Source organism: Dicentrarchus labrax, unplaced genomic scaffold, assembly GCF_905237075.1.
Source record: "Dicentrarchus labrax unplaced genomic scaffold, dlabrax2021, whole genome shotgun sequence".
Lineage (NCBI taxonomy): Eukaryota > Metazoa > Chordata > Actinopteri > Moronidae > Dicentrarchus > Dicentrarchus labrax.
Window position 1 is genome coordinate 15,808,088 of NW_026136702.1, and position 26,511 is coordinate 15,834,598.

The window sequence follows — 26,511 nt, forward strand, 5'->3', positions numbered from 1 at the left end:
GTTATTATTTTATATATTCGTGTTAATACTAGTAATAAGCCTAGTAATAGTGTGTTTATATATGTTTTAGGCTGTCTAGCTGCATGTCTTTGTGTCTCTCTCTGTACATTTGTTCTTGGCACTGTGTGTAAGCACACTGAGAGCCACTTGACACCGGAGTCAAATTCCTTGTATGCCTACTTGGACAAAATACTCGGACAAAATAGTAGTAGTAGTAGTATTCTCACTATAAAGTTACTTTCTGGTCCACATGGCTGGCGTTTGGGAAGGAGTAAGTGTGTGTGTGTGTGTGTGTGTGTGTGTGTGTGTGTGTGTGTGTGTGTGTGTGTGTGTGGGTGTCATCCTATATGGTCCACTATTCCCATAATTTCCCTGAAGGCGCGCTCTCCTCACACATTCCTATAGTAGCTCCTCCCTCCCTCCCTCCCTCCCTCCCCCCAATCTACTGCTGTGGCCGTCACGTGTCCCAGCCTCCACCAATCAGAGGGCAGCAGAGCCAGCCGAGAGAGCAGCGGCAGTAGTCCCAGATCCTCCGTACAGCCACTGCTGGGTCCGACTGCGTTTGGCGACAACGGTGATTTTGGGGGGTTGTTTTGATTAAAGCTGACGGATTTTAGTTTTTTTTTTTTTTCTCAAGTCTTTGGTTTGTTTTTTTGTTGTTGTTGTTTTAATTCCCGCATTGTTGCAGTTAAAACCAAGGATGTTTGATGTGTTTTCTACGAGTTCAACAGTCCCCGAGGGAGCAACAAACTTGGGAATAACCGATGTTGAAGCTGAGAGGAGCCAACTGTTCACACTGCCTTAACTCTCACTAGTCAACGGGCTGAACTATGCTAAGCTAACCCGCTAGCCAATGCAGTTGAAATTCCTGTTAAAAAGTCCCCAAACCAGACAGCGAACTTTACATTTCGGGGTTCGGCGATTAGATGATATTTGCTGGCGACTTTGAGAGAGAAACCCTTCCCTCGGAGCTTCGCTTTACTCCCTCGGAGCGGCCGGTGCAGGTGCACCTCTCTCCGGCACCTGCGACAACTTGTTGCTCCATCGGGGAGAGCTAACTTTAGCTCGTTCGCGTTAGCATTGAGCAGAAAGCAGAGAGTGGGTTTCTGGGAGCTGATGTTTGTCTCGTAGCTGGGATTAATTAAGAGTTAATACATTCATTGTTCACTTTGGTTGTGGCATTAGCTGAAAGTATTCCGGCTAACCGTACCCAGCAAACCTCGCTGGCTCGTTGTTGACCCTCATACGGTTGTATCGGAGACGTGGATAACGTTACGGGCTGTGGACGCTGTCTCTCCCACAGGACTTTGGACACGGTTTGACTCTGCCGTGGGCTGCGCAGGGAGATCCTCTCTGTTCTCATCTGCTAGTCTCGTACATGTGACAGCATGAGGATTTCTAAAAGTTACCTTTTACGGGTTTAAAGTTTTCATTTTGCTCTAAAAAAAAAAAAAAAAGCTCTGCACCCTATGGTGCTGCTACGGCCACCGAGAAATGGATGTCTCGCAGGCCGCTTTCCCAAACGGTGAAGGGCGGCCGGGCGGCGGTGGGACCGGGGAGCATGCCTGGACGGATCCCCCCACAGGTCGGTCGTGGGCTCACTCTGCCCCGCTGTGCCCGACTCGGTCCCTGTGGACAGCCGCATATGACTACGAGGCAAGCGGCGAGGACGAGCTCAGCCTCAGGCGAGGGGACGTGGTGGAGGTCCTGTCCAAGGACGCAGCGATCTCCGGGGACGAGGGATGGTGGACGGGTAAAATCAACCACCGGGTCGGGATTTTCCCCTCCAACTATGTCACCTACCAGCCCGCTATTTACCGTCTGCCCGCTACGAGTGGGACGGTGGGGGTCCCAGAGCAAGTCCCGAGCTCGCCTGTCCAGATCCCTTTCAGTGAACTGGTGCTAGAGGAGATCATAGGCGTGGGTGGATTTGGCAAAGTTTACCGGGGCACATGGAAAGATCAGGAGGTTGCCGTGAAGGCGGCTCGGCAAGACCCGGACGAGGACATAACAGCCACCGCCGGCGGTGTTAAACAAGAAGCGAAACTCTTCTCCATGCTGCAGCACCCAAACATTATTAAACTGGAAGGAGTTTGTTTGGAGGAGCCCAACCTGTGCCTGGTCATGGAGTATGCCCGAGGCGGGACACTGAACCGGGTGTTGACCGGAAGGCGCATCCCTCCACACATCCTGGTCAACTGGGCCGTGCAGATTGCACGCGGGATGCACTACCTACACGAGGAGGCCGTGGTACCCATTATCCATCGCGACCTGAAGTCTAGCAACAGTAAGCAAAGATTGAAGTGTGTGTCTGATTGTGTGCTTTTGAGACGGATGAATTGAATTAAGATGGACAACCTAAGCTTTAGGGGGACCACGAGAGGGCCATCCACCTGTTGCACATGCAGCCCAGTGTAAACTCACTCTATAGCCGCTTCTTAAACAAGACTCCTCTACCTATCTAATTCAATTCTCTCAATGTGTGTCAGCCTGTCACACTGATAGCGATGGTTTAATATTGTGTTAATTACATGTTTAGATCTTATAGGTTGTTAGGAAAACACCGTTTTCTCATTATAGCCTCCGAAACCAAATAATTCGCATATATTTCACAACATCACGGGTACAGCACTGCCCTTTACTCAGGATGGATTAACAGGAGGTGTAAAAAAAAAAAAAGTCTGTGGGTGGGGGATACCATCGAGAGGATGTGAAATAAAGTCAGAGTTTGCTCAGCTGAGCTGCCTCCCCCCACCCCCCTCCTCCCCTGCACTCATCCCCCCTCCTCCTAAAACACACATAAACACACCTTCCCAGCCCCCTCTCCACCCCAAGCTGAAATGTTATTCAAATAAAAGCCAGTGATTTACCAAACACATAACCAGACACACACATAACACATAACTCTGCCTGCACTGTCAGGCCATGTGCTTGACCAACCAGAGCAGAGGTCATAGGGTAAAAAGGAGTCAGACAGAGAACCTGTCTAAGTATCTAAGGAATAATAAATATTCAGCAGGGGAATTTCTCTGTCTTTTCCCAAGGCATTTCATGTTTGGAAGACCTGGGAGTATTTGCAGGTAACTTAGCGGGATTGTGTAGTTGGCACTTGGGTCAGTGCAGTGGGCTAATAACTGTGCTAGTTCCTCCATGAACTTGTTATTGACAACAGGCCAGCAAACTTTAGTTTCCCAGGACTGAATAATGAATGGACAGGACTCAATGAGAATAACAGTCCGAGTCATGTACCCACTGACACAGGCTACCCACTTCAACTCAGGTGTTTTTATGTGTGTAATATGACTCTATTTCGCCCTTTGTGACGAGAGACTCTTATCAACCTGGGGCCATGTGGGGAGCAGCTCTGTCTTACTGATGTCTGTTTATCTCCATCTTTGAGAGTCAATGCGTGCATGTAGAGGCAAAACATTTAAAATGCACACGGACCAGACCCTCCAGGATAAACAGCTTAAGACCTGTTTTGATATATAAAAGATAAAGATTGTTTTTTGACAGATATGTGCACGTAGGTAGTCCTCATATCATATATACTGCTGCAAACATGGCTTGTATACTTACTTATAGTTTCAGCTGATAAACGGCAGCGATAGTGTGAGCGTGACAAAAAGCTTACACCTCGTCAACCCTCACAACTAGTTTTACAGTCAGCTTATACTCACAAGAAAATAATAAAAGTACATTGTGGTTAATCTAAAAAAATTCCAGACCTATTACCCATCATGTACGATATAGTTTCAATACAATCTATCCATTAGACTAAAACGGGTTTGTTTTTTCCAGCATAAAAGTAAAATTGATTCACTCCCTGGTTTTCGAGAACCTTTCAAACAAAACGGTTAAACAACGCGATTTATGAGCATATGATGCCCCTGAGGCCATGTGGTAAACGGTGTAGAAGAGCCCAGCCCTCAAAGTAGTCTTATTTAAGATGGAAGATTTGTGTTAATTATAGGGCAGATGGAGAGAAAGGATTTAACTGCTGTTTAGACAGTTTGAGTTAATCGGATGTTTGGTGAACATACACAAACACTCCCCCCGAACGGGCACAGTGCTGCGAACACAAGTTAGTTTGTTTATCCTGCCACTTCACTGTGACCTAGAGACAGCATACGCTTTAAGTAAAGAGAGATCATTTAAAACTAAACTTATAAGAGACCTTTCACAATGTACTTCTTGCAGTTTTGGGCTCCAGTGAAACCTGGGAACTCAACATTTCACCCACCGCTTAGCGCCTAACCATAAAATAAGACCAAGGAAGACATTCTGCCAGTTGACGTTTGCAACAACACTGTTACCAGTCTCAGGTAGTTAATGGTCCCAGGGTCAGAAGTCTGAACATCTGTAGTCAATATACAGGCTTATCTAATAAAGAGAGAATGAAAGAAGCTGTATGTGTTTGCTTTGAACCAGGGCAGTGAGTTCACAAAGGACTCTCTCCTACACACAAACACAAATGGCACCCTGTGGTGTGCTGGGTTGTTTTCCCAGTAAAAACCTAGAATAATGCAGCTTAGAGAAGTTGTTGCATCTGCTAGTATGGGGCTGTTGTCTGTTTGTCTTGGCGTTGTGTGTGCGTCGGTCAGTCTAAAGGGATAAAAGGAGTGAGAATTATCTACACAGGGGGTAAAAAGAAAATGGATACATCGCAATAAGTGGTTGTTAATCAGCAATCTGTCACTTTTTTAATATTTAATGAGCAGAATATCTGTTGGTGTGGCTGTCTCTCTCTTCAGTATTCAGTCTCAGGGTAAACCAGGACATAGACAGGTACATATGTAGAACTAAACTTCTCCATCTTCACTCAACTACTCGAGCCTGTCATTTATCAACTTGCAGTGTACACATGCTCCACGCAGACAAACATACAGCTATTTGATCAATGATTAGCCTGTAAAGTAATATGTTGGAAGTCAGCAAGATTTGTCCAATCTCTTTTGTGTTTTTCAACCTAATCTGTAAAATCCCAGCCTGCAGGGAGGAATGTTGCTAATGAGGGATAAAAGCTTAACATACGTTTGCACAATGGACTGGTCAAGCAGCGGTTGCTAGGCTACTGTGGCCAGAAGAATGGCTAGGACTCGGAGGGTCTCAAAGCCCTCGTTTTGTTTTGTTCCGTTCATATTTAATCTCCCAGAGAGCAGCAGTACTCTTTTATTGCCACAAACTGAGGGGGTTTCCCTTCTTACTTCGTTATTTTTCTCCTTACTTACCTTCCCTCCCTTGTTCCTTTCTGCTACCATCTTGCTCCTTATTATTTTTTATGTCTACTCTTTGGACACAATTTTCAAAACTTTAAAGGATAATGCCGGAGTTGCTTTTTTTTCTTTTTCATATTTATCAACAAACTTCAACACCAACAAAGAATTTATCCTGCTAACAAGTATTATCTGTCTAGCTGCAGCCTACACTGTTTACTAATACTGTTGTATTGACATATGCATTGATTAAAGTAATATGGGCAATATAGTTGGTTCTAGACAGTGGCTCCATGTCAAGCAGAGGTCACTGTGCACGCAGTTTTGCTTCCATGTTTACAACACTGGAAGGAACAATCTATACTTGCAGTATTCATTGTAATGAAGGAATATGTCCCCTAAATGCAAAATCATGGCTCTTGTGTTTGTAATTGTTCTTAAATGTCAGCGGAAACAGAGAGTGACCTGTGGTGTAGATACGGGCTCTGGCAGTGCAGACAACACTTGTTAAATGTATACATTTAATGTTAATTTAGGTCTTCTCAGGGATTTGTTGGTTACAGTCTTTTTAGAAATGTGTGGTTTTCTATCTTCCTTTGCTAGTCTTAGTCATTGCATCCTTTCACACACCTTCTTTCCCATCTCACAACTTTGATCTAAACGTTCTCCCTCAACCTAGGAGTGGTAGTATTCATAAAGCAGTAGATAAGAGCAAGGAATCGCACTGAAACCTGGCCCTGAGCCAGCGCACATAACCCACACTAACTTTGGAGTTTCACATCTTGGTGCGAGCGATAGTATGCCAGGAATGTGTGCTTGAACGCCACTGAAACTGATGGAGTTCTGTTTGGAGCGTGTGCAGCAGCATTCTCCCATCAATCTTAAGCTATTGTTAGACTTCATCACGCTGTCCCTGTGTTCCCCTCCCTCTCCCTGTCTCTCTCTCCAGTCCACACACCCATTATTCTTTAGATCTGTGAAGACCTGGTAAAAGTCATAGAAGCACAGAAAGGATTTCCTTTTATGTCAGTACTGAAATTAGTACACATAATATGTGTAGAGAACATGTTGAATTTAGAAGGATAACCATCACACCACTGACGGACCTTATTTGGACCTAGCAACCAGGGAAAGTGTTATTTCCATCTCCATATTTGTCGTACGCTGCGAAAAAAGTAAGCTTAAGTTCAAAGTATAAATAGGAAGGTTGTGATGAATCATAGTTTTCTCAGTAAGTCACATTAATCATATTGTTATTACACAGCAGCCCCAATCATAAGATTAAAATGGCCAAAATAGGGAGGAAGTCAACATTGTTTGAGTAATAAAATGATACTGTTGTGGCAAGTGAGAAATGCACTTATAAGTCACTGTGATGAAACGTGCCATGTGTACGTGTAAAAAGTATATCCTGTATAGTAATAATTTTTACATGATTGTGGTGATACATGAGGGTGGATCTTAAGGTGACTAAATTCCTTTATTATGTTTTCTTTCCCACTATGGTTGAAATAAAACCAACCAGCCATGACTGTTGCAAATAAAAATATGCATAAAAAAAGGGAAAATTAGGGGTGCGCCTATCGCACATTTTCTGCCCTGATACCCAAATTAAGAGAGTGACAGTGCTAGCTAATTTCCATCTTCCATTTTGTTTTACCTGTCCTCTTGCTGCTGCAATGTTACATATGGAAATGCTAAACAGACCTAGTTTTCTTCTGGATTTGGGGTGCAGTGAACCACTCTACCTCTGTGGGAACAGTGTTGCAAATGAACACCTCTTAAACCCTGTTTGGCGTTACTAGGTCATAACAAGCTCACCACAGGAGAGAAAACAGTTAGTAGTACTTTTACTCCCTCTAGAAAATTCCTCTTTTCCTCCTGTAATTTTTCTGTTGTCTTGCTCTACTTCTGGAATAAGTAGAATCACGGAGGAAGAGTTACTAAAGCTTCACTAGGTGTTGCAGGGCAACTTTTCTCAGGCTTCCCACAATTACCCCTGGTGACACACAGACAGTTACTGCCTGTCTTTTCTCTGACGAGAGAATGGGCAGAGGGGAGAGAGGAGGAGTGGAGATGCTTTCACTGTGTTTTTTATGACCTCTCCCTGACTGCACCTATTGTTGCAGGGAAGGGTGAAAAGGAAAAGGGCCCACAGCTGAGAAGAGCTGCCTTCCGAATCAACCAATCCCGTCCGCAGCTCCCTAACACACTGATAGATGCTAATACAGCAAAACGCACTAGCTGTACACCTTTTAACATTTGTTATGTTTCAATTAGCCTAGTTATGGGTGAATTCAAGCTTAAGCAGACACAAACTAGAAGAGGAAGAGGACAGACAAAGAGCAAGTGGCCCGGAGAGACGCGACCATGATAGATGGATTTAGCCAGCCATTAGCCCTGATCCTTTTCCCATCAACCAGAATGCCTGGGGGCACTCTCATTTCAACAGGGAGAGACAGACCAGTCGGGGAATGTTTAGCAGCCTTGTTTCTGCTTACTACAGGAAGCCCTCTTGCTCTCATGCTTAGTCTGTTGGCACAGTTACGAAAATACTGCCACGTCAAGTTAGGAGGGCTGCACTTTACAGCAACCGTGTTGCATCAGTGCTTAGCTATGCTGTAAAGAAATATAAGAAACCTTGGGATTATGCTTAAAATGCTTTAGTAGTAGATTAAACTATTTCAAATTTTGTTTTTAAAAGTTGTATCAAATTGTCAGCATCATAAGGAGTATCATTTCACATAGCACTGTTACTAGAGAGAAAGACATTAAACGTTTTTAACTGGCTTTGTAGTTCATCTGCTTCGAGGATTGCTGTTGTTCTTCTTGGCTGTGCATATTGAATATATGTATCACATGCATGAAATACTATAGGTATGGTTGTAGCCAAATAGTTTTAATTCAGTCCAAGTACTAAACATATGAACACATGAATGATAACTTTTGGCAGTAAAAAAAAACATTTAACCCTATTTAATGTCTATTTAATATAACTGAACATACATAAGTTGAATGGTATTGTAGATGTGCTTTATCTTCTAAAACTTTCTTAAACTTTGCACTGGTTTGTGAAATTTCAGTTTGTGTAGAGTTGCAGGGAGTAAAACATATTTTTTTTGTTTGTTGTAGAAAGAAGAAATGGTAGCGTTAACCCAAAAAGTGTATTTTTTCTTTTTACCTTGAGGGGGAGAGAGCAATGGGAAGAAGCGTGGGACCTGCTTTGAAGGCAGCAGCTCTGCTTCTGATCTTCCCACTGTTCCACCATGAAAGATGGTTTCTGCCTGAAGATCCACTGTTGGAAAGGGGAATTAAATGGGGGTTTGACTGAGGGTGGGGTTTGCCTTGGAGGCATATCCATCTCCAGTTGCGTTGCACTGTTGTCCGCTTCAAAACACTGTCTTTCAAAAGAGTGAGAAAATAAGGACTGAGAATAAGCACAGAAAACAATATACGGTCTGAGTTATAACCTTTTCAGACACAACAGGTTTTTAGGATTACAAATTATCACAAGATATTTGTAATGTTGAGAAATTATACTATCTGAACCATTTAAATATTCTTTTTAGGTTTCACACATTGCTTGAGGCGTGTGCAGCTGGCAATCCTAATCCAACTGTAATGACAACAATCTGAAGGCTACACACAGCTGCATTTATTAATGATCACTATAGTTTACTGTAAACAGGGTATTTACAGCTGACACAAGTATTTGAGAGCATCAACTTCCTAAATTTCCATATAGTATCCTTGCCAAATAGATGGGTGCTAAACTTGGGTTGAGTAGGACAGATACATGTTTTTGTCGCTTCATGTTTATGAAAAAAACAGTAAATTAGACGAGTTAGGTTGCTTCGCCAATAGAAATTTGCCTTAGTGTTTTAGAAAATTAAGTCTTTTTGTGCTTTTGGAATAACTTTGAGCTATTTTACTGTGATAGTATGCAAGTGTGCAGTTCTTAAAATCTACCAACATGGCTTATTTAGAGGGGATTTAAATAATGAAATGCACAATTAATAATTAGGTTTTAAATGCAGTTTTGCAGCGATGATTCCAAGTATTGTCAAATTACTTTTTTCTTTTGGCACATAAAAATAGTTTGAGTGTTTTTGCATAATGACCTGGTTGGATGTAAAATGTAAACTATGTCTGAAACCAGTGAGATGGCTTAAAGAATATTTTAATTCCAATTAAACTAAATGTTCTGTTTTAATGTGCAGCTTTTCCCTTTAGGTCAGGCTTAGAAATTAGAATAGGGTGAAGAGGTCATGGGAGGTAGACTTCAAAGAAGGGCTGGTGGCATGTGTTGCTGGAGGTGAGCCATTAGTTAGTGAAGAGGAGACGATGATGATTGTCTCCTTTAACACCTGTTATTATATAAAGTATCATCTCAGTATTATTCAACTTCAGAAAATGTGATGAGATACAGATTGTGAGAGTCACTTAACTATAATAATAGCAAACAAAGCTTTGGGCTTCAGGGCATCTTCTATTTTCAGACATTTCCTAGACCAAAAGATTATTGATAAAGAATTTGGCAGATTAATGGAACATGTAAGTCATTTTTAGCTGCAGCTCCAATTGCCTATACTATTATTAAATGGTCTGTTTTATTTAGGGAGGCTTTATTTCATTTGATATGCATTTCTTTAAAATCTGAATCTAAAATCTATATACATTTTTATGAATGGATAGATGTATATAATGAGTGGTGATGTGTAGCACCATATCAATTGAAGCACAGGTTAACCGGCAGTGGCTACGTAGTGTTTTTGTGTTATTAGCTTGGCTGCTAATAGACTCAAACAAAATGACTGGTTGAGGTTCAAAGGTGTTTCTCGTAGCATAACATCAGTATGGAGTCATGTAGACGGGAGCAAGGTCTTTTATCAGAAATTTCTAGAGGGCTGACACTGAAGTATCATGGAGCTACAAAGAAAGTATTTGGCATGATATTCTATAGGCCAATCAACGCAGATGGGTTTATCCCAAAACCACTGTTCTGCTAGGTTGTGTAACTAACCCATCGTAAGTCATTACAAACCTACAGAGCCTGCTGGGAGGAATCTATGGAATCACTGAGAGAGGACTTGACAACAGGAAGTAGGAGTATATCATTGGTCTAGTGAAACCTGTTTGTAATGGAATTCCTATTGTTGCAGCCTGGGTAGAGGATCCCCTCTGTGCCCGAGGCTGGTAATGGCACCATTACCCCTGTTATTAATGGAGACCCATAGGAGTCACACTGCAGTTAAAATGCTGCTTGAAATCATGTCAGGCCCATTGAAAATTCTTGTGCATGCTCAGAACAATCTTAACCATCGCACTCTATAACTGTGTCTAGTGTGTCTAAAGGAAAGAACTGTTTCTTGTGTTTATTGAGATGGTAAATTAAGTAAAATGGTTGCAGTCGACGAGCTGAATGTCCTTGGTGGTTTTAGTCAAAGTGGTGTAGAAATGTATAATCCATAAAAGAATGCAGACTTGAAGAATTGGGAGTGAGAATAGCAGAATATTAGAAATATGATGAAGAAAGACACAGGGTCAAAAATAATTACCACCAAGTGCAGCAACATTTTGTTTTTAGAGGAAAAATCAAATCAATCAATCAATCAATCAAAGCAACTTACTACTATTTGGTGCCTTCTACACAATGTCTGCCGATGTTTCACATTATTTTTTATTATTATTGCATTTTGTTAACCCATCAAAAGGAAAACGTGTAGACGAAGAGAAAGATGAAGAAAAAAGTCACAGAGGTTGTTTTTTTTGTCCCTGAGATGCTGCCTAAAATATAAATCTCAAAAGGTTCAGTAGGGCTCAAAACTTGAGGTAATTCATTTTAGTCGATGATGTAGTTTCATGGCCGGCAACAAATATCTTTTGCTGGTAAATGTCCAAAGTTTACCTAGCATTGGAAGATGAGCCAAGAAAGTTCATTTCGTACCCTGGAATTACACAGCACAGCATATTACAAAATGTCAAACAGCATGCTGTAGATTTGTGCATAGAATGTTGTTTTGAATTAAGTTTATCTGTGAGATGTAACAGTGCTTTGGACATTTTTAAAAATGCACATTGAATTCAAAATGAATCCTGTCGTAGGTACAGTGACCTGACAAATGTGAATGATGAGAGACCGATCAGAACATAGTATAGTGAGGCAACATTACGATATTGGCTGTGTGGAATAGTGCTGCTTGGGTTGTGTTGCATCTTCAGTGGCAAGTAACTCTAACTCTAATTATTGATTATTGGTTATTTCTTCTAAAGAACTGGGAAAAACATGCCATGTCCATAACCCCAAGTTGACATCATTAAATTGCTTTTTTTGTCTGACCAAAGATCTTAAAGCTATTTAGTTCCTTATCACAAAAAGCAAAGACAAACAGTAAATCCTCACACTTCAGAAGATGGAACCTGTAGATGTGTATTTGCTTGAAAAATCCATTTTCATCAGTAATCAATATAATATGATTAATTTCTGTTGGTAGATTGATTAATCAACTTATCCTTTCAGCTCACGTTGCTTCTTAATTTTATACTATTGTATTATAATGGAACGGTTAAATAAACCTTGAACAATATAATTCAGTGTACATCAATATATGTCACTTTCAGTTTTCTGCATGCACAGATTTTGAGTGTGGAGTCGGTTGAGTTTTATGCATCTGCCCCAAGGTCTCAGAGCTAATATCTGACCACGCTATCTTTTCTTGAAGTCCACAGCTATCCTCCTTTCCACCCCTCCTACATCTTTCAGTAGATCTGGTCCTGTCTTGACACATTTGTTGTGTAACTGGTCGCAATGTTGGATAATGGATTGAAGATCAGTATGCTTACTGTGTGTAAGCTATACCAACTGGGTCTCAGATGGTCATTAGACGTACATAAGTGTAATATAGGTGCATGTTTGCGTCTGAATGAGAATTGAAGAAGTGTGTGTGTGTGCGTTTGTGTGTGTGTGTGTGTATACGTGTGTTCTGGAAGGTTTTAGTTTTGCACTGCTGTGGAGGAGTAAGTCCAAGGTCGTAAGTGATAATACAGCACACAACGTGCAGCTGCTTCATTCTTCATTGCACAAATACATGAAAGAGCCTCGGCTGAAAACTGTAGCCTTTAAACTGAGCAACACCTGAGTGGTACATTGTAATACAGTAGTGAAGAAACTCAAAGACCTTGATGTGTTTTTCAGCACTATGTATCTTTATCATTCCATCATTTTTTTCCCATGGGAATATTACCACAGCGTTTGTGCCAGCAATGCTCTCAGGTCACGTGTTTGTTTTAATACTCGCTGTTAAACTCTTACACCTCTGTCAAACCACCTGAAGGGACATTCAGACTCCTGTGTTGTAGTTTCAACACAGCTGATAGGACATGTTCACACTGACCTGCAGTGTCAGGACCGCATGTAAATAATGAAATGGGACAGTTTGTAATGTGAGGAGATCTTGGCAGAGACAAAAACAAATGTTGAAAATAATACCAAGAGGATCAAAGGATCAAAGAGTCTGTTTTGGCTGTTGATACACCACTTCGTGGAAAAGGCTGCTTCTTGAATATTTGGCAGATGGTGTATCAGCACACAGGAAGAAGGTTTATTTCTGTAGAAAGGAAAGATTTGACAGTAGAAAGATGTTACCCCTCCCCAGTCGTCGCCTGGTTGCTCTATTGCAATGTGGTCACTGTGGGTTTACGTCTTTTATTTGACTGTTTTTATGCTTTTTTTGGGCATTTTACTTAAATTTCCTTCGGTTACATTTCTGTATTTTTCATGTACATTTTACAACAGCTGAAACAATCAATTAGTGGATCAACAGAACATTGAAATGGAGTTGAATTGTCCCGTCCAAAGTCCAGTGTGTAACATTAGGAGGATCTATTGGCAGAAATGGAATATAATAATATGTTTTCATTCATCTATAATTACCTGAAAATAAGAATGATTGTGTTTTTACCTTAGAATAAGTCTTTTATATTGAAAGACGTGGGTTTTCTTTATTTTTCTTGCTTTGAATTCAGGGAGTAGAAACATTTTTATCATGAAATATATTGAATTAAAGTAACATGTAATTAGCTGAGTTGAAACTGGAATTGGAACTAGATTTATATACACCCCTTTATATAGGAACATATAGGGATTAGACACAATAACAGTAACACTAACATTAAACAAAATAATAACAAAATGTAACATTTTAAGTTGTACATTGTTTCTATCAGGGCTGTGTTGGATTTTATACTGTACTGTACTGTACTGTACTAGTATTTATTATGATGTAGTTCAACATCAGGTCCACTTTGACCTGAAAAGCAAAAGTGATCCTGTTACAGCGCTCAAAGAAGTTTGATTCAAGTGCTTAAAATCCTCTTTCTCATTCCCAAACAGATTTTTGTGTTCACAGTTTTTTCCTCACACAGAACCGGTTAGAAAAATGTATTTGCATGTGAGTCATCTTCTTTTCTTCAGCACATGATTGGTGTAGAGGGTCTTGACTTGACTTCACACGTCAGTGGGTTGCGGTTCACTGTGGCAGGGCTCTCAGGCCAGGTGTAGAGTTACAGGCAGGTTTGGAGGGTTCCGGCTGTCTTTAATGTGTTAAACAGTTTTAGGACCCGAGGACAGGTGCTTTGTGACGCTGTCAACCTTCTGTTTCTACAGTAATAAATGACCTGCATACCTCTGTTGGACCCGTTGAATATCGACTATCATCTCCTCACCTGCACGGTTGTCTTTTTCTCTGTCCCCCACTCTTTGTATCTCCCTTTCCCTTTCACTCCCTTCTCTTCTATCCCCCCTCACATCTGTCACTTTCATCCCGATCCTGTCTGTCCACTTGTCCTTTTCTCTCAATCACTCATTGCTTCTTATGCCCTTTTCCCTCGCGTATCTTTATTTATCCTCCTTTTCTGCCTTCTAACGTATCCCTTTCTTCGTATCCTCTTTTCAGTTTTATTACTTGAAAAGATTGAGAATGACGACATCGGGAGGAAGACCTTGAAGATCACAGATTTCGGCCTGGCCAGGGAGTGGCACAAAACCACAAAAATGTCAGCTGCAGGCACCTACTCCTGGATGGCCCCTGAGGTCATCAAGTCATCTCTCTTCTCCAAAGGCAGTGATGTCTGGGGGTATGACAAATCATACACCACACACAGACCCAGAAGAAGAATATAATATCTACTCTCACTCAATTTCACTGACATTATTGCTTTTCTTTTCTCTCTTTTTATTTCATCCATCAGGTATGGTGTCTTGCTGTGGGAGCTGTTAACGGGGGAGGTACCGTACCGCGGGATAGACGGCCTGGCTGTTGCTTACGGCGTGGCTGTTAATAAGTTAACTCTACCAATCCCCTCCACATGCCCCGAACCCTTCGCCAAGCTCATGGAAGGTAAATTAACACAAGGCAGAATCTTTACACAATGATTAAATCCTGGTATGTTTAAGAGTTTTTATTTGTTCAAAACTAATATCACATGAACCTGTTAGTCCCATAATTCTCAAGAAATCTTATTCCAAGGAAGCAACAGTACATGAAGCTGTAGATAGAAATACAGTGCAAAACCAGAAACTGTGTGTAAAAACTGCAAATGATCTGACAATATTTTATATGTTTGTTTGTGGTAGTTCTTTTATGTTATGTTGTTTTTGCATATGTCAATCAATAGACATTTTGTGTTATTTTTGTGGTATATGTTGTGGCCTTTACCAGACAAGCCTTACCTGACATTACATTGCAAACTGGACAAAAATACCTGCCTCAAAAAGGTTATCTTCCTTAAAAACATCTTGGGTTTCTTATAATCATCCGTCTAGAACAACCCATCAGTCCTCAAATAACCATATACTTAACAATAACACACAAAATTAAGCCTTTTCTCCTCAGGGAAACCATTAAGCCTGTTTCTGTAGCTAATGGCAATGTGCCTGAAGATTTCTACTCAGTAGTTGTTCTTCATTAGACAATATGTGTGTGCTAGTGGGTGTAATGCAGACTTTCCACAAAATACAGATTTTGTGGAGATACACATTGGGCTCTTTTTTTATCACTTATGTTGTTTGGGATTACTGGAAGCCTTTTTCCAGTATCAGATGAATTATTTATTGTTCATACAGATTATGTTTGGATAATATTGTCCTTTTACACATTTTAATGTTGCCATAATAGCACTGCAGTGATTACATAAATTGCAAATTAGTTTGTTTTAGGGCAAGCACTGGTTGCAGGTCTGGTCTGCAGTGGATGACAAAGCAATACATATTTACACTGGTGACTAACTTGTGTCAATCTATACATCGCAATGTGTTTTGTTCAGAGTGCTGGGACCAGGACCCCCACGTGCGTCCCTCCTTCTCCTGCATCCTGGAGCAGCTGTCGGCCATCGAGGAGGCGGTGATGGCCACCATGCCCCAGGACTCTTTCCACAGCATGCAGGACGACTGGCGTGTAGAAATCCAGGAAATGTTTGATGAGCTCAGGACCAAAGAGAAGGTAGGGCAGAGTGATGATCCTCGCAGATACGCACAAAAACTCATCCAAATATGGAGCAACACATGGCACTATACACATTATGAGGGCCGGGGGTTGGTTAGGTGCATAAAATATATGTTTTCCTCCTCTTGTCTCACACAGTGTGGGAAGTTGGAAACCTGACATTCCTCCTATCCTTTAATTTGTAAAATTTTTTTTCTATACATGTTGACTAATCTGTTATTAAGCTTAGACACAGAATCGGTTGGGACAGCTTTTACGGACTAAAACGTTTAATTGGTTACTTTCAACGGACAAGCTAATCGCACGTTTAACAAAACAAAGTCATTAATGCCGAGGTGCTTTAGCGTACTTCCCCTTGTTAAGACCTTAATCTGCTTCCTGTATAAGTCTCCCGTTGCTGGCTTAAAGAAGAGGGTTAATTAGTGTTTGTAGAAACAGCAGGATCAGAATACAGAGCTTGGTCAACGGATGGTGAACTGAAAGGCACAGATACTGAAAACAGGTGTTTTATGAGACTTAATATGTGCCATGTACTGAATAATTGTATTTTCTTTGTATTGTGTATATATATATATATATGTGTGTGTGTGTGTGTGTGTGTGTGTATACTGTATATGTATATACATGTGTGCATATATATGTATGTGTGTATATGTATACCATATACACACACACGTATTCTACCTGCTTCTAGTTTATCATTTATGCTAAAACATCATTTTAACATGTACTCTTCTGTTATGTAACTTACAATCATCTAAATGAATCGCTCAGCTGATATAATCAACTGATATAAACCTCACTACGACAAAACCCTATAAAGTTGGCTCGATTTCAGAAATCAAGAGAGCTTTGGGCAGTAACTAACATTTTCCCATCGCACATTTCATAAGATTACTTGTAGAATTAGCTGCTACATCAGCAGATTTCCTGTAAACATCCAACAGTAATCTGTGTCTAGGTGGGTGGCTGAAGGGGTTTGACTGTAAAGCAGCTTTATGAAAGTCATTCAGTAAGGATTATTATTACTCAGCTGAGGGCAATTAAAGAGAAAATAGGGGGAATGAAGAAAGCTAAACAGTTGTGTCTTCTCCCATGGCTTACTCTGTGTAACACAGCCTGAAACAGCAGGCAGTAATCTCCTGAAACCAACTTGTTATGGACAGAGTTATCTAATACAGGGGTTCTCAACCTTTCGTAACTTCTGATTGGTAAAAAAAAAAGAAAAGGAAAAAGGATCACCTTTCTGTTTTGTCTGAAGCCGTCCCTTTTCCTTGGGACATACTCTTTTTGCAAATCAGTGGGATTCACCTTTAAAGTGTAACTGCGCCCTTCAGTTCTTCTTCAGTTCCTTCCCTCTCGGCAAAAATGTATCCTGCAAAGGATAGTGACTTTAGGGGGCGTGGCCTCGACAGCAACCGGAGTGATTGACAGACTGACCCCAGTAGCGTTGCAGAAACAGCGAGCTGTTGAGCAGCTGCTGTCAGACCCTCAGTGTCCATGCTGGAAGCACAGAGAGCCCGCTGGAGATTTAACAGTCACTTAAAGCTTAATGTGTGGTACCTGTGTAGTGTGTGTGTGTGTGTGTGTGTGTCAGTGCGTGGGATCACAGTAAATATTACAGTCCGGTGCTTTTACAGCGTCAAAAGCAAAGTCCCAACCACTGCACCAAAATAGAAACATACTAAGTATACTAATACTAAGTAAAGGTTTAGCAAAAAGTAGTATAAACTTTTGTGATTGACTCATCTCGATCAGTATTAATTTGAAAATGAGCGCAGCTGTTTTACAGACTCCCACTCCTGTGTCCTCTGATCAGAGGGCGTTAACTGTTGAGTCACGCCAAGCAGTCAACTCTATCTCAGCATTTGTCTTAAAATGTACACCGTGATTTAAAACAGTAGAGGGCGTGTTGAGCCATTTTTAACCCACAAAATGCAGATTTTCATTAATTTGGTAATAATGTCAGCTTAGTTTACACAGTTTACAGCTCAACAAACACGTTTTAGGGTGGAGTACCTCTTAAGAACAAAAGCTTTCTTAAGGGTGTCAGTGCACTTTCCTGTGTTTTAATGACACCACCTATCTGTCAGCTGTAACGTGAAACAGGCCTCACTGGAGGAGAATATGGACTGTCAAATTATTCTCTTTCTCTGCTTGGCTGATATGTTCAGATGACACAAACTGATGTACATCATCCTCTAGTAAAATAGAATCAGTCCTCTCTCTGGCCCAGGACATAATGTTAACAGAAGCCTGCATGCCAGTTTATTCATATATTTATCTTAATACCTGGTTGTTACAGGAGCTACGATCCAGAGAAGAGGAGCTCACGCGGGCCGCCCTCCAGCAGAAGTCTCAGGAGGAGCTGCTGAAGCGTCGGGAGCAGCAGCTGGCAGAGCGGGAGATTAACGTGCTGGAGAGAGAGCTTAACATCCTCATTTTCCAGCTCAACAAAGACAAACCCAATGTGAAGAAGAGGAAAGGCAAATTCAAACGCTCCCGCCTTAAACTGAAGGATGGAAACCGCATCAGCTTGCCCTCAGGTGAGACTGTGTGGATGTTGTTGTTGTTGTTGTTGTTGTTGTTGTTGTTGTTGTTGTTGTGTGTGTGTGTGTGTGTGTGTGTGTGTGTGTGTGTGTGTGTGTGTGTGTGTGTGTGTGTGTGTGTGTGTGTGTGTGTGTGTGTGTGTGTGTAGTAACATAATACTGAAACACCTATAAACTAAACCGAAAGGAGCAAACACAAAAACTGAATTGAAATCGAATTGGAATAAAGTTACAAAACCATAATGAAGTAGCAAATAGCATTTTCATGCTGTTCTAATTAGTCGGCAGTATAATTGGCTGTGTCTCTGTACAGTATATATATATATTCTCAATATATATTAAGCTGATTTAGACCCTGAATGGGGGGGATTTCTAAGTAAATACTTAAATACAGTTGTAAAAGAGTATTATTAAAGCAATTCTGAGTGGCTCAGTTGAACTAGTGTGAAGAAATGGTGACAATGGACAAAATCATGTTTTTTCATAATGTGAAAGTGTCTAGCTGTAAAAATGAATAAATTAATTAAGTTTTCGTTAATGTGTCAAAGCATAGTGGATTTGAACAATCCCCCCTGCCTTGTTTTCCAGGTTTTTGACACAAAGTTTTAAGATTTTAACACATTCAATTTAAACAACCGTTCCAATATTTGATCACCTGTACATCAAGATTTGTCGAGTTATTTCATACAACATTTACACTCTCAATCATTATAGTATGTACAAAGGTGTAAAGTACTGGTGTTCCCTTGTCTGTTGTTTGTGCCAGTGTTGCAACATTTGCATTGTGTGGGACATTTTATGAAAGATACACACATTACCCCTGTTACACCTGTCCATATGTTGCCTTTTTGTAGACTTCCAGCATAAAATCACGGTGCAGGCGTCGCCTTCCATGGACAAGAGACGAAGCCTTCATAGCACCAGCTCCTCTCCTCCCAGCAGTCCCACACTCATCCCTCGACTACGAGCCATTCAGCGTAAGTTCATTGTTTTCAATTTTCAAGTTTCCCTTAGTGTGGGGTCTGATTGTCTCCTCCACCTCTGTATCAGTACTCGCATGGCTGTGTACTGTATTTCTTGGCCTGAATTAAGTACAATCAGTTTATTAAATAAATAAATCACATCATCTCTCTGAGAATTTGGGAACTGGGAACACGGGGACGGTGTCATTCATAACAGTGTCATTCACAATGACAAGAGCCGTGTCAACAAAAGCTTCAGAGCCACAAGCAGTCAGCCAGTTGTTTGAACAGTTTGATAATGTTGTTAGTCACGCACCAACGCCCGTGCAATAACGGGAACAAATTCCTCTCGGGCATTTATGGCAGATGCTGATATTCAGACAAGAGGGCGCAGATTGTGGCTCAGAATCACTGTTATTGGTATAAATAACCCTAATGTATAAATAGATTGAGATGGATCACTATTCTGTTGTGTATTCTTTGAGTTACAAGATTAGATAGATGGTCTTTGTTGTCCAAGAGGGAGATTTGTTTTCACAATACATGAAATATACTGTACACTTGATTAGTTTCAATATGGAGTGATTCCATGCACAGAAGAGCAAATGTCTGCACTACTTATGGAAAACAATTGTCATAACATTATCTTAGTGACAGTTTTATTGTCCTGAGTAAAAACATACATACAGATACATCCTGTGTATACAGTTTATATGTGGACTTGGACGCATCTGCACACACATATATTCATTTATGTCCCATGTATTCCCACATATGCTTTTCAATACACATTTCATGTCAATTATATTTATAAAGTCCATAATCACTGATATATCAATATATATCTGCACATGCTTTCAGATATATTAATCTATACATGCAATGCTCAACAAGGCATTTTTTTAATCATTGCTATTGCAGAAGAAGAAGCATGTCAGCAACAATACAATACGCTCATGTTGGTTAGAGGTAACATGTATGTTTCCCTCCCCAGTGACGTCCCATATGCAGAGGGACAGTTTGCATGTTTACCAACAGGATGTTGATCTGACCAGCGAGCTCACAGCCTACTGTGGGGTCAGAAAGAAAGGCAAGCTATTAGCGACCCACACGCAGCGTGGGTGTGGCTAAGGGCACCGCGCTGCATGTGATGTTTGGCTAACTTTGACAGTTGAGAGGGTTTGATGCCTAACAGCTTCCCGTCAGCAGGGTTCTGTTTGCTGATTGGCTCGAGTTTCCTGATGTGTGGATTTTAACAAGAATTTGATGTTTGCTGCTGGTTGAAATTGTTTCACAGGTACTCTGCCTAACCTGAAAATCAAACAAGCAAGTGAGGTTGAGGTTTGTGCCACAGACTTGGGCCAGTCTGCTGTTCATATTAGTTTTTGAACCATCTGATATGATGTGGCTTGAATTAAATAATTGGCACTACTGGTAGTGCTGTTGCCCCAACATCTTTGGTGGATCCTGTGTTCGCTCCCACCTTCATAACGACTTCACAATGACTAACACACACCTATAAGAATCTTATATAACAACAACCTTTTGGGTTTTGGTTTCTGCTTTTTGACTTTTTGATTTAAAATTTGTAGAAATGAATGTATGCTATATTATTTTATAGTATGATAGGGTTAAATAGTTACCCTGAATCAAACTCAGTTATTAATGTAATTAAAGGCTTATATCCATCCAGTGTGGAGGGGCCTTAAAATGCCTCAACTGGTAAAATTAGTTATGTAGTTAATTACTCTACATAGCTAGAGAGAGACAACATAAACAATAGTAGTGTGCCATTCTTGAGAAAGAGATTAATAACATTTCTACACCAAATTGCCAGTCAGTTGTTTGGGTCTGTGGTAACACTTGTGGTCACTGTGTTAACAGTTACTCAAGATGAGAGCAACCGTACATGGGGCCGCAGCACCCCCTTCAGGCCAGAGGAGTTTGATGATGTGAAAAAGGGAATCAAGAAGAAAGGAAGAACCTGGGGCCCCAGTTCAGTACAGAGCAAAGAAAGGCCTGCTGCTGCTGAGAGGTAAATTGTATACACACACACACAAACACACACACACACACACACACACACACACACACACAGGAAAATGCAGGCTTTTCATTTTTCACTCATGCTATCTAACTGGCCACTATTTGGTTCCTGTTCCTAAACAGCATAATCACATCCTCATGTTCAAGTGTTAATGTATTTGTGTCACATCTATATGCTTTATACAGTAATAGACAACAACAAAAATATGCCACAAGAATATTACACACTTTATTAAGTGAAAATAATTTCATAGACAGTTTTCTGTTTGCATGCCAGATGATAAAACTGATTATTTTTCAACAATTGCGAGACAATCTCATAGCGGCTGCTGAAATCATTAGAAAGTTTGGACAGTGAAAAGGCAGTTTATTAAATTAGATTTGCCTTGAGTATTTAGGATTGTTCTTCTCTGATCCGGACATTGAAAGGACACTGTCACAACTAAATCTGTATACATCTCTAAATCTAATTCCAACCGCAACTTCAAAACCCAAGTCTTTACCTTCAAACATTCCTTTGAAGTAGATTCAAAAACTGCATTTGGTCCTCACAAAAATAGCAATATAAGCCCACAGACATTTATGTCTATTTTATGTTTTCTTGTCTGTGGTTTACAGAGTGCGCCCTCTGTCCGACGGCAGTAATCCCTGGTCCACCAGCTTGGTCAAGTCCCAGAAGTCTGTCCCCCTCGCTGCCCTGTTTGCTGAACAAGGTGAGCTGATAATCCACTGTGAAGCTGTATGTTTTTGAAATGTAAATAAAGAGCTTTGTGTTTGTTTAAATTTCAAGTAATTATTGTGGAAATTTTCTCAGCACTGGTCGTGGTTTGTTGACATTTTGTCTACAGTGACTAACTAGTGTGTGATATCACTCAAATTTCATATCCCAATAACGATATATAAGAAGATATAGCTCATTTTTAATGGTTTATATAAAATAACCACATGGGAATCTTTTGAATTATATACTCAGAAAATAAATGTGGTTACTCATATTTGATTATTTTGTTCCTTTTATGTCAGCGGGGGCCGGTAAAGACGAGGCATTCTCCCCGGAATGTCCTGACAGCAGCTCCAAGCCAAAGCAGCTCAAGTTCCCCAACCAGGTGTACATCGATCTACCTCTGTGGAGGGACGAGCAACAGCCTCAGAGCCCCGGTGGCCATTGTGGACCAGGGGATGCCGGAGTCGGGGCAGGAGGTAAGGGTGGCCCACTAGACACCCCAGACGACCCCTACACCACCACATCCACCTCGTCCACCTCCACCACCCCACAGCTCACCCCCACCAACAGCCTGAAGCGGACGTCGGCTCGCCGCAAGACCGACTCCGTGCTGTACGGCTGCGGCTCGTTGCTGGCTTCAGTCGTGCTCGGTTACGACATTATGGAGGCTCTCAAAAACTCTGCCCCTGGGGAAGACTGCGAGCCCCAGCGTGAGGAGAAAGAGAAGAAGAAGAAGGAGGGCCTGTTTCAGCGTGCGACCCGGTTCCGTCGTAGCACCTCCCCGCCGAGCGGTCGCCCCCGCAAAGACGAGGCATCGTCGAACCACACCTCCACCCAACCTGTCAATCTCATCTCCATGTCAGCCATTGTGGAATGCAATTCCACAAAGTGTCTCTTACAGTCTGAGGCGGAGGTGTCTGAGTCCAACCCTGGGAAGGTTGAGCTTGTAGCTGTCAATCATCACACAGAGCCAAACAGACCCGGCCCGGCAGCATCTACGGACATCCAGAGTAACAGGACTGCAGCTCAAACACAGACACCAGTGCAAACCCAAAGCCAGCCACCAGAGCAGAGCAACCACAACACAGGAACACGTCTACGCAGAAAGAAATACTCCAGCAATCACAATAGTGAGTAACACACATGGGGGGGGGCAAAGTGAAGTAAGCATGTATATATATACGCTCTGAAAGAATATTTACACTTCAACAATGTATTCTGTTTCCAGCCAATGGCCCACCCACTCTTCCTCCTCCGGCCACACAGAAGAAGCAAGAGAAAGAGAAGGACAGAGCGTTAGAGAAGCCCTCCGGAGGGGAGCCCTTCTCCAGACCGCGGCCTGTGTCCTTCCGGGCCAAGCCCCACGCCTGGGCCTTGCTGCGAGGGCGCAACAAGAGCTACTCCCTGGGCCACTACTCTGGAGAGAAGACAGCTCAAAACCTAAACGTGGTGCTGTCCTCAGATGTGGGGGTGGGCTGCTCCCTGCTGGACATGGACACAGAGGGCCAGAAGAGAGACTGCACTGTGCCGCTCTGCCGCATTCAGAGTTCCCCGGCGCGGCCCTCCGTCTTTGAGCTGGAGAAAGAGTTCCTGTCTTGAAAAGTGATCTGCTGTTGTCATAGTTCATCTGATGCAATGTAGAGTGTTCCAGAACATACAGACAAAATATTTGGCCTAAAACTCCTGGAGGGTTTAGAACCAGGCTGCCTTGTTTCTGTTTAAAAAAGTTCTATAACATAGAACCCAGCTTTGTCTTAGTTCTAGGACATAGTGATGTCAGTGTTCTAGGACGTAACCAAGTCTGAGACTTCTAGAAGACATCTGTGTCGCAGGAGTTCTAGAATGTGCACCCTCATCTCAGTTTGAGAACGGCCTTACACACTGCCTTGTCTCATTCTAGAACACACACACACACACACACACACACACACACAGACATAGTTCTGAAACCTGAGCAGAACATTCCAGAGCTGGATCAGCAGCTCTTCCTCTCAGCCCTCGGTGCTCAACTGCCACCTTTTGTTCGCTCATCTTTCTCTCCCTTTGTTACCCCTCTTCCTTTCTCATTCTGTCGGTGCAGCTAAACGTTGACCGCTGCTGCAGCTTTCGCAACACAATACCCTCACCTTTTTATTTATATATATATTTTTATAGGTAATTTAATATGAAGAGACTTGACCTTACCTTAGCAACCAGCAGGACATACATTCCATGTCAGTTTCAAAGTTGTGCGTTCACGCTTTTAGATTTTTTGACTTGAGAATCATGCATGCATGTACCCTTAAAATGTTGAACAAAAAAAAAAATTTGCCTTGTTTGTAAATATTTCTTTTTATCCATTATCAGCCTAATGCTGACAGTTGTTTTGTATTGCATATATGTTGTTTTATGGCTGTTTTTAAAAGTCAGCAACGCTGCAGTACAGTTTGTGTTCTAGGGACAGGTTACATGCTGGATCGTAGCAGGGATGCAGGTATGTTTCCTCCCAGAATGCCCTGATGATTTTAGGGACGCAGGTAGAAAAAACACTACAAAGCAAAAACGTGGAATCTTAAAAGTTGGTTCAGATTTTAAATGACCGTTGCGGTCTTATGTCGCTAATATGGATTTTTTTTCTAAGAGTATTTATAGAAATATTTTTGGTTCATATTTTCTGTACTCGGCACATTGCAGCAGAGTGGGGGAACAATTCAGCCAGCGATGTCAATGTCCAGGAAAACCTGCCCCAAATTAATGAATTTATAATCCAATACCCCCCCCCAGATGACAGCTGATTGGAACCTTAATGACACGGCATCATGTCAGATTTAAATGGCAGAGGCATATCTGCACTGCCCGGGAGTGGCCACACAGGAGAACTTTTATTTTAAGACACTGTTCAGAACATTGAGTGCACCAAATGGCAAAACCTGTACTGTAAAGCAGACATACCCTGTGCCTTCAACTACTAAAGTTTCTCATTATGTCTCATTCATGTCCTGATTTTTATTATCATGTGTGTCCGTTTTTGTAATTTATGCAAACAAATTGGACTTGATAACTGATTTCACTCTGATAGCCATTATTAGTTTGATATACCTAATCCCACTGTTATGTTTAATTGGTTTGACATTTATTTTAGTCTTTTTTTTTTTTTTTTTTCTATTTGTACACTTTACTTTTTGCAACTTTAAGCAAACAGTTTTCCCCATGTAGCCAAATTTCTGGAGACATTTGAGGACAGACGGAGAGAGTGAAGACGCTGTTTACTTTTCATTCATACTGTAAACTTACAGCCAGTTGAATGGCTTCCTCAGGATTAACAAAGGGGTTCATTATCCTGATTTGTTCAACAGGTTTTTTTCTCTCTGGACTCTCTCTGGAGGTCTGACTATGCAGGATATATACTATACCCGCTTCCATGGTCACTCCCGGGCCCTTTCTGTAAAAACGCTACAGATTAACTTAACATCCATTCTCTATTTTTATAGTCCCCCAACTTTGTCTGACTTCAGCCTGTTTTTTAAGAGTTCATTAGAGAGTGTGTCCCGCTTTGGAAGGACGAGCTCACTTACAGCAAAATATGAATTCCCAAATGGTGTAAATATAATTGTGATTCCTGATGTGTGTATCACTGTGGCATCATATGATGACTTAGAATGTGAAGTATCCCTTGTTCTTGTATTTCATGACCACTGACTGTCAAACCAACACTGTAAAGGCCTTACTAATCATCTGGCTGTTGAAGGGGCAGTTTACAAGATATCACTGGATTTACCCATTTTTTTTTATGAATTAAGGGTATTCTGTAAATACCACAATGCACTGGTACTGTACATTCCCCTCAAAATTTTGTATTTCAGTTCGAAAAGTCTGCAGTTTGTCGTCAAAGTCACAAAACCTTGTTGGCTGGTGGTTAACGAAAGAGATTTTGTGTATTAAGGTTTTAAAGAAACATTCCACTACATTTTGACAAACTGCAGCGAGAATAATGATACAAGTTATCAGTATGGTGCATTCAGGCTTCTGGCTATGGGACCAAATTCAACTCTACCAGCACTATGGCCTCTGTCTTCAGGACCAAAACCACTAAATGAACTAGCTGCTAGTGAGGAGTTCTTGCAAAGAAAACTACTCGGTACGAAAAACTTCACAAACAAACCTCAGAGGCGCGGTGTGGCGCTGTTGCTGAAAGACCCATCACCTTTCCAATCAAATAACAAGAGTTCCTGTTAAGTGCAACACCTCCTTTGAATCACTGAACGTTTCTGCCACGCCGAATGTGTCAGATTTAGCTTTTTGCGTACATCTGTTTCAGTGAAAGGTTTTTGTTATCATTACAGTATTGGTTATTTCATGCCTGATTGATCAAGTTTATCAATATTTTGAATAAAGTCGAAATCAAGACTAAAGTTGTCTTTTTGTTTTTTGTCTTTTCATATATTACATATCTGGTACGGCTGGCGCACCGTGTACTAAGGCTGAGTCTTTGCTGCAGGACCCATGGGTTTGACGCCGACCTGTGGCCCTTTT

At 41.4% G+C, this 26,511-nt stretch overlaps 1 protein-coding gene across 2 annotated transcripts; it reads left to right on the top strand.

Moving 5' to 3' along the window:
* The first annotated feature begins 478 nt into the window (after positions 1-478).
* map3k21 (mitogen-activated protein kinase kinase kinase 21) lies at positions 479-26,390 on the top strand. 2 transcript variants are annotated; one of them, XM_051419806.1, is made up of 11 exons: positions 479-2,287; positions 14,171-14,351; positions 14,466-14,614; positions 15,540-15,715; positions 18,024-18,264; positions 19,122-19,244; positions 20,224-20,319; positions 21,114-21,264; positions 21,894-21,988; positions 22,299-23,129; positions 23,228-26,390. In XM_051419806.1, the coding sequence occupies exons 1-11, from the start codon at positions 1,495-1,497 to the stop codon at positions 23,596-23,598; spliced, it is 3,207 nt and encodes a 1,068-aa protein (XP_051275766.1). In that variant the 5' UTR covers positions 479-1,494; the 3' UTR covers positions 23,599-26,390. The 2 variants fall into 2 exon arrangements, with proteins under 2 accessions (XP_051275766.1, XP_051275773.1); XM_051419813.1 differs by lacking the exon at positions 20,224-20,319 and having other exon boundaries at positions 480-2,287.
* The last annotated feature ends 121 nt before the right edge of the window (positions 26,391-26,511 follow it).